The sequence below is a fragment of the Triticum dicoccoides genome, chromosome 1B (genome assembly GCF_002162155.2).
Source record: "Triticum dicoccoides isolate Atlit2015 ecotype Zavitan chromosome 1B, WEW_v2.0, whole genome shotgun sequence".
Classification (NCBI taxonomy): Eukaryota; Viridiplantae; Streptophyta; class Magnoliopsida; order Poales; family Poaceae; genus Triticum; species Triticum dicoccoides.
The window spans coordinates 180,181,032-180,189,402 of NC_041381.1; the positions used below are offsets into that span (position 1 = coordinate 180,181,032).

General features: G+C 47.2%; 1 protein-coding gene across 1 annotated transcript in view; it reads right to left on the reverse strand.

Moving 5' to 3' along the window:
• Positions 1-4,945: 4,945 nt before the first annotated feature.
• Positions 4,946-8,371, reverse strand: part of LOC119326759 (importin subunit alpha-1b) — a 4,296-nt gene continuing 870 nt past the window's right edge. The window contains exons 3-11 of the mRNA XM_037600378.1: positions 7,919-8,010; positions 7,687-7,818; positions 7,415-7,600; positions 7,171-7,334; positions 7,017-7,095; positions 6,144-6,272; positions 5,779-5,906; positions 5,299-5,670; positions 4,946-5,192 (exon numbers count right to left, since the gene is read on the reverse strand). Coding sequence (XP_037456275.1) covers positions 5,301-5,670; positions 5,779-5,906; positions 6,144-6,272; positions 7,017-7,095; positions 7,171-7,334; positions 7,415-7,600; positions 7,687-7,818; positions 7,919-8,010 — 1,280 coding nt within the window. The 3' untranslated portion in view covers positions 4,946-5,192; positions 5,299-5,300. The remainder of the gene's footprint in view (positions 5,193-5,298; positions 5,671-5,778; positions 5,907-6,143; positions 6,273-7,016; positions 7,096-7,170; positions 7,335-7,414; positions 7,601-7,686; positions 7,819-7,918; positions 8,011-8,371) is intronic.

Genomic DNA, 8,371 nt, shown 5'->3' on the forward strand with positions numbered 1-8,371 from the left:
GATAATGCAGCTTGTGTTGCTCAAATGCAAACAGGTTACATAAAGAGCAATATCACTAAGCATATTTCTCCTAAATTATTTTTCCCCATCAATTACAAAAGAAAGGGAAGATAAACATTTTGCAAGTCAAATCATGCGATAATCTAGCTGATCTATTCACAAAGTCACTCCCAGCTTCAACATTTGAAAAATATGTTCATGGGATTGGTATGCGACAACTTCGAGATTTGCAAAGATCAGAGGGTCATAACCTGTTCAAACATTATATTGCACTCTTTTTCCCTTTATGAGTTTACTTTCATGGTTCTCATCAAGGTTTTTAATGAGGTAATATCAACATAAGAATATATGTCATACATCCTATTTTTCCCACCGGGGTTTTTAATGAGTGTATACAAGACATATTTATTGTCCTCTAAACTTACCAATGAGTTTTATCCCGGTTTTCTCATATAAGTTATCAAAGAGATGATAACATATGTTGTAACATTTTCTCCTTATTTTTCCTACTGGGTTTTAATGGAGTTTTAACAACATATCAAGTTCTATTCTACTCATATTTTTCCCACAGGATTTTTGGAGGAGTTATTCAAGATCATATACGCTTGTGATTAAGAGCAATATTCTCAAAGTTATACAAGGATGCAAGACATAGAAGAAGAAGCTTTGTCCAAGGGGGGGTGTTAAGAATAAAGCGACGTCATTAACGCTAAGGAGGTGTTTGGCTACAGAAATGGTAACGGTAATGTTAACGTAATCAGATCACACTGTTTAAGGAGGTGTAATGAGTTTTTTCCAAATTTGTTTGGTTCACGGCAGTAAAGGAATTGATTACCATCCCTGAACCTCGTTGGCCAGCATGCTCACCATAAATGGCCTGATCTTGCTCGCCCCCAGCCGCCCAAGATATCAAGGGCGCCGCTCGCCGTCCTCAAAAATCAAGCGCCGCTGGCTATCCTAGAAATCAAGCGCCGCCGGCTGTCCCAGAAATCAAGCGCCGCCGGCTGCTCGGAAGAGGTCGATGGAGGAAGAAGAGGTCGACTGGAAAACAGAAGATGGACCTTGCTGCTCCCTGGCGGCTTCAATGGTCCATCCTCGCTGGTCCTGGCGACTGGCGTGGCCGTTCCCGGCGACTGGCGTGGTCGTTCCCGGCGACTGGTGTGGCGTAGTCGTTCGCGACGGCTGGGACAGGAGGAGAGGACCGAGGGGAGGCGGCGGCGCTGGACTCGAAGGGGGTCGAGGGGAGGCGGCGGCGCTGGACTCGAAGAGGGGTCGAGGGGAGGCGGCGGCGCTCAACTCGAAGGGGGACTGAGGGAAGGCGGTGGCGCAGGGCAGATCGGGGAGAAGAGGGAGTCGTGGGGGAGGAGGAGGGCAGGAGCGCTCGGGGGAGTCGCTGGTAAGGAAACCGGTACCGGTGAGGAGTGGGGGGTATCGACAGATAGCTAACCCGGACCTGATTACGGAGGCACGCGATTACGTAGGGCTGTCCCCAAACGCACGTAACGAATTCCATTTACACCGTAAACAGGTGACGGGCCAAAAACGATGAAACAAACACCTCCTAAGAGTCATACGTTTGTCCAAAGCGCCGTACGGGTCTTCTCGCACCACAGGCGCCTATTGTAAACGGACGCCTCTCCGGAGGCGCCCCAAATCCTTGTATAAATAGGGCTTTGCCCAGAATCAATAAACACAAGTTTCTCACGAATTCTTACACAGACTACGATGACCATTGAGAAGTCCTAACGAAGACAGTGAAGAATGGACGGGCAGCCATCACAAGGGATTGGCTTAGAGTCATGCGTGCATTATGTATGGAAGGCACAATATGGGCATTCTGCTTCACCTTCTCCAAGAACCAGAATGTCTTTCACCTCTCTCTTTACAGTCTTTAGTACAACTACCGAAAACAAAAAGTTTGTAATAGACGTGAAGATTAGACATGTTTTTCAGATCCACTACGTGTGTGATCAATCTCTACTGCACACACGAAGCTCAAAAGGTGACGCGTGGAGCGTGCAGCGACCGCTTGACGACAGTCAACAGCTTGGGCACGGATAGAGGCGGACGAACTCCGGATTGTTGTGGCGATTGCCCTGGACAGTGACGGTGGTGACAACAAACGACGGTACGCCACTCGTCATGCGCGGCTCTGGGGAGTTTCTACGCTAGATTAACGTTACGATGGAGTAACCAAACAATTTCCATCCATTTTTAATTGATACCATTTACAGGACCAAAAATTACGATTTGTATTACCTAAACTAAACGTTCTACTCCCTCCGTTCCAAATTACTTGTCATGATTTTAGTTTAAATTTAAACTAAAATCTTTTTTAGGGTACACAAATTGCGTACCTTAACTTTATAGAAGAAGAGAAATGAGACATATAACAACGTCAACCACTCGCTGCGAACAATGAAGACGACCCACTCCACACCCGGATCGTACAAGAACAACCAAAAACCACAACACAACTACGACACAAAACGCCTGCCCTACACCGAACCCCTTGTCGCGTCCCGGCCGACGCTGAAGACCTCCGAAGAACAGCAACTCCAGCTTCCTTGAATAAGCCGGCGACGACCGTACATGGCGCCGAAGGAGAAAGATCTAGGCAGCGGTGAACGCCGGAGGAGCGCATCATGGGACCTCGAGTCTCCGAGCACAATGCTCCCAACAGAGTAACAACCTCAAGGACGTTGCCATCATGACGATTTTACGAATCAAGGCTTTCGCCCCAGAGACAGCTGCCGATACAAGGTCGCAAGGAAGATAGCATTGCACTCGACGAAGCCTCCAGGAAGGTGAATGACACCCGTAGGTGCCATCAACGTCGATCCGGCCACAACCGAACAAGATTTTCATCCGTAGCACCGCACACCTCCGCGTCCCCAAGATCCCGGCCAGTCCTGATCAGATGCCTCACACCGCCGTCACCACAGCAACTTGCCATCGAAGCCCCCCTCACTGCCGAGGGAACACGCCTAAAGCCATCACCTTCAACATCGACTAGGAACCGCAGCAACCACCGAGCAGTGCACAGCCAGATCCGCCACGGTGGCCTTCACCCGCGCCAGGGGACTGCCACCAGAATGGATCCGACCCGCACCTCCGACCACACTCCGGCACCCACACCGCCGAGGCATCGCCACACGCTTCACACGGCAGCAGCCGAACGCCCGCTGCCCGCCAAGACCCTTCCTGGCCAGGCCTCGCAGCGCCGCCGCCGCCATGGCTGCGCTCGCACCGCCGCCACTGCCAGAGTCGATGTACCACCAGCATCCTCCATCTTTCTACGCCCCACGCAAGGCTTCGGGGACAACCGCCGCACACCCTGACGTGAGCACCCCAAGGACGCCTGCCAGCGCCGGCGCACACCAGATCCGGGCCGAGATCCCCGGACCCGCGCCGCCAGTCTGCACCACCGACCCGCCCCTAGCCAACCACCGCCGGGGGCGAGTCACCGCGGCACCACCAGCTCCCGAAGGACCGACCGAAGCCCGCCGCCGCACGCCGCATCCCCCGAGCAGCGCCCAGCTCCAACCTCCGAGCGTCGCCGTCCGTGGCCGCCAGATCCAGCCGGGCCACGCCAGGCCGCGCGATCCCGGAGCAGCACCCCACTCCAACCGGCATCGACGAACCCCGCCGACACAGGCCATACGTGCGCCGCCGCCGATTTGCCTGACCCCAAAAGAAAGGCGTCCCGCGCCGCCGGAGAGCCTCGAGGGAAGGGGGGACCCCGCCGCCGCCGACGCGCGCACGGGCTTTGCCCGGCGGCGTTCGCTGGCGACGGTGATGGAGGGGAGGGAAGGTGGGGGGTGGCGGCGGCGGGGATTAGGGATCCGCCCGGGCCGCTCGCGGGAGCGGCACGGGAAGGGAGGGGGTCAATAAAATGTTGCCAGTGGACATTGTATCTACGAAATGTACAAAGCACAAATTTAAACTAAAACCACGACGAGTAATTTGGAACGGAGGAAGTAGTACCCCAAAAAAGTTACCACCAGGACAGCATCAGGCAATGATGTATGGTACCGATCGGATCCAGCGGAGCGACCTCCATCCACACATGGCCGCCAATCATCATCCGTGATTGATTGGATACAGGTGAGATGCAATGATCGAATACATCAGGCACGACCAGAAGCAATCATCAAAGGTCAAAAAAAAATGTGCCTTCAAAAGTACTCCCTCCATTTCACAATGTAGTGCCTATAGATTTTTGTGAAAGTCAAACTTTGCCAACTTTGACCAAGTGTATAGAGAAAACTGTCTACATCTACAATACCAAACATGTACATTCTGAAAATATAACTCACGATGTATTCAATGATGTGCATTTGGTATTTTAGATGTACCTACTTTTCTCTATAAACATGGTCAAAGTTTGTAATGCTTGACTTTTGTAAAAATCTATAGGCACTACATTATGGAACGGAGGGAGTAGTAACATAAAGAAGTGCAGAAAAAACAAGAGGACCATGGCCAAATGTAACCAAGAATTTCCTTTTTTTTGCGTCTATGTTCCATGACCGTAATCATACAACACTAAACCAGGTTCCGCAGTAAAAGTGGGAACCAACTTAAACCCTGCTCTCCAACCATATACTCAAACTCATCACCACAGTAGGTGATACAACTACTCTTTCGCTAGACAGACGTGGAACAATCTCCAAACAGAGTGGATACGACTTGACACGACAAAAACTGTGGAACATACAACAAACCAACGAATAGACTCCCAAAACCCAGTTGCTATTGATGCTTATAAGGTGTGCTCCATACTCTTTCGACAAGTTAATACAGCACAGAAACGCATCTGACAAAAACCGACACAACCGACAACCGTGAAAACCCTATCTTTCAAGGTTCTTTTTACCTCACACAGATATATCAATATAATTTTGGTTCAAGCTATATAGGAGGCAAAACCCGACTCTCCCGACAACACATGCGGCTCTGGACGTCCTCTGGTGAGGCAGAACCCAAATGATCCGACCGGTTGACCTTGAAGACTGACCATTGACCAAGCTGCACCACCGACGATGCAACCCAAGGACTGACCCTGCTTAGACTGACTTGACGACTGCTTGAGACCAGACCGACAGGACCCAACAATGACTCAAACGACAAGACTTCCCCAAATCTGACTAGTCCCAAGCAAGTGCTAAGGTACACGTCCAACCGGGTATCTGCATTAATAATGTAACATCAGAATCCGACCACACCACCATGACCGACCCTATGCAACACATATACCATTAAATTTGTTTGAATGGCTCAAGAGAAATATCGTACCTTCAGCCAAAGTTGAACCCACCAGATGGAACCGAGTTCTGCTGACTTCCAAAGTTGAAGCCATTCTGGGCGTTATCACCTGAGGGCATGACCTCATCTTCCTCCTCCAACCAGTAGGACTCGAGCATCTTCACTGCCTTCTCATATATTTCTGTGTTGTCATGGCTCTGAAGGTTCTCAATCTTTTCCAGTCCCTCAGCGTCATCAATCATCTGTGCATAGTTGTTGACATCCCCTGCACCAAGGTTCTTTTCTGCCTCCCCAACCTTCAGGATGTTTTCAAGACCTTCCAAGCAAACTGTTACAATTCTGGGATCCGGGCAAATGAGCAGATCACAGAGCGGCTTGATGCAACCCTGGGCAACAAGGTACCTGCTCAACATTTCATGCAGATGCAAATGATATTATAATATCAGCATGAAAATATGTACTAATAACAATAACAAAGCACAAAAGGAAGCAAAAAACAGAAGTTCATACTTAATCTGGTCATGTGTTCCACCAGAAGTGGCATTTGAAATTGCCCAGGCCGCCTCCTTCTTAATGTCAAATTCAGCACCTTGCAGGAGATGGACCAGAGGACCAATAATATTTGCCTGGATGACAGCCTAGAGACAAACAAAAAAATTAGAACTGTGGTATGCTCTATAAAGAAAACAACATAAGCATGAACATTAAGAATGGATCCCTTGCTAATTTATCTAGATGACAATGAAAAAAGAGAACTGGCTTCTCAAAACAAGGTAGGATGTACAGGATTGGAATTTGTGCTAAGCAATACAAGCCAGTGCGTTTTCTTTTTAGAGAATATCACTATACAAACTGACAACACAGAGAGCACAAACCTGAATCTGGTCCCGGTTACCAGCTGTGATGTTTGAGATTGTCCAGCATGCTTCTTTCTTGATGCTTTTCTTGTGGTTGGTAGTCAAGAGGTTCAAGAGACAGGGAAGTGCTTGGTGATCAATGACACACTGCGCGAGACAAATTATTAAATACAAACAGAGAACAAACAAGATCTCAGGTAAAGTGAAATTGCAAACACAGATATGGTACTACGAACCTAGTTCACTAATGCATGTGAACAGCTATGTATTCATCAAATAAGCCTTTATGCAAAAATAGATAAGCATATCAAAATAACTAAGCATTGGACAGAAAATAGATAAATACTAATAGCACATTCATCTACCATGCTCAGATGAGTCATAGCAACAATCATTAAGAACAGTTGCCAGACATTGCCAGCAGTGGGGACACCAGAACCAAATATAAATATAACTCAAGTAACAGAAGCCAGATGACAATCCAGCTTTGGCAGTTTGAATTGATTATACACAGCGGGAAAAGGAATTGTTAAACAGCTCATCTAAATTATGAAAAGAGAGGGACCAACAAAGCTAAATAAATGAGCTACTATTCAACAAAACACATCTAAGAATCATACATTCCATGAACCAGCACTGCAATTCAACAACCAACATACCTAAATAAGCTAAATAAATAAGCTCCGACATAAACGAACATATAATAGCTGTCAAAGTTATTTTATCACTTCTATGAGCTGTAAGTTATGTTAAAATTTATAGATATAGGACACATAATTAAATACCCAAGGTACTACTAACTACCACATGGACAACAAGGAATTACAGCTTTAATCGTTGAAATAACAGCAGGTCATATATAAAAAGAGAACAGCACTCAAATGAGCTCACCTGAGTCTGCAAATCATCACCAGTGACAATGTTACCCACCGTGCGCAGAGCTGGAATGAGAACAGAAGCCGAAGGGTGCCTAAATCAAATAATAGGAATTAGCACATGAACCATGTGTAGCTGAGGGAAAAGTGAACATGAAAAATGCTCTTACAAGAGAAGCTCCACAAGGCGAGGAAAAACACCAGACTCAATCACAGATTGGATCTTGTCATTAGTTCCATCAGACAGGTACGAGAGAGCCCAGCAGGCATCAGTGAGCACCTCCTCATCCTGAGAGTGGATAAGGCGCTGCAGTGCTGAGAGAGCCGGTTTGACCTGCCACACACACAGATCAACTCATAAGCATCATTTTTTACAGCAAGTTCAATCAATGAGACAACTTCCCAGAATTAAACCTGTTCAAAGTTTGGCTGTGGTTTCCCACGGCAGAAGTTGGAGAGTGTCCATGTGGCATTCCTGAGCATCGAGAGCTTGGCGTGCTCATTGAGCTGCTGCAACAAAGGGAACAGACCACCACTTCCAAGCACAAGGTCACGGCACTTTGGAGAGTCACCAGCAACATTCCCCAGAGCCCAAACAGCCTGAAAATACAAATATGAAACATACAACATTAGCATCATGTCGTAAAGCTTCTGGAAGAAGAAAATCTACTGAGTTGTTCTCATGCCTGTTCGCGGACATCCTCACTAGGAGAGCTGAGTAGCTTGACAAAGATGGGCACAGCACCGTACTCAACCACCACTTTGGTGTTGTCTGATGTGCCTGACGCAATGTTGGTGAGCGCCCATGCAGCCTCAAACTGTATCAGAAAAAAAATTAGGTAAGCATGTGCCACTTTGAGTGATTAAATGCAACTACAATCAAACTAAACATAACTTCATCATTAGGATTGTTCTCACCTGGAGTTGGGGATAGTCCTCCCGTGTGAGGAACTCAATGAAGCGAGGCACCACGCCTGTGTTGATCACTTCCTCAATTGGAGGGCTTCGCTCTACAAACATTATGCAACATATCAGCAGGCTGTCACAATTTTGAATTAGAAGCAGGTACGACTTTTTCTTTAAAAAAAATACATGAACTGGTCATAAACTAATTAGTGTTGAATATTTAACAAATGGTGTAGGCCAAAAAACAAGCATCCATTGTTTCCCTAATTATTATTTTCATAAGCATTGCAGGATCACATTACTGAAACAATGTTACCTAGATCGACAAACAGTCAGCAGAACATTGATTTAAAAAGGCAACAGTTAAATCGAACACTATGATACGGTACAGGAGCAGATGACTGGGCTTGACATGTTCAGTGAATTTTAAATCTCAGAAAGTAATATGGGGACAGGTAATTGATT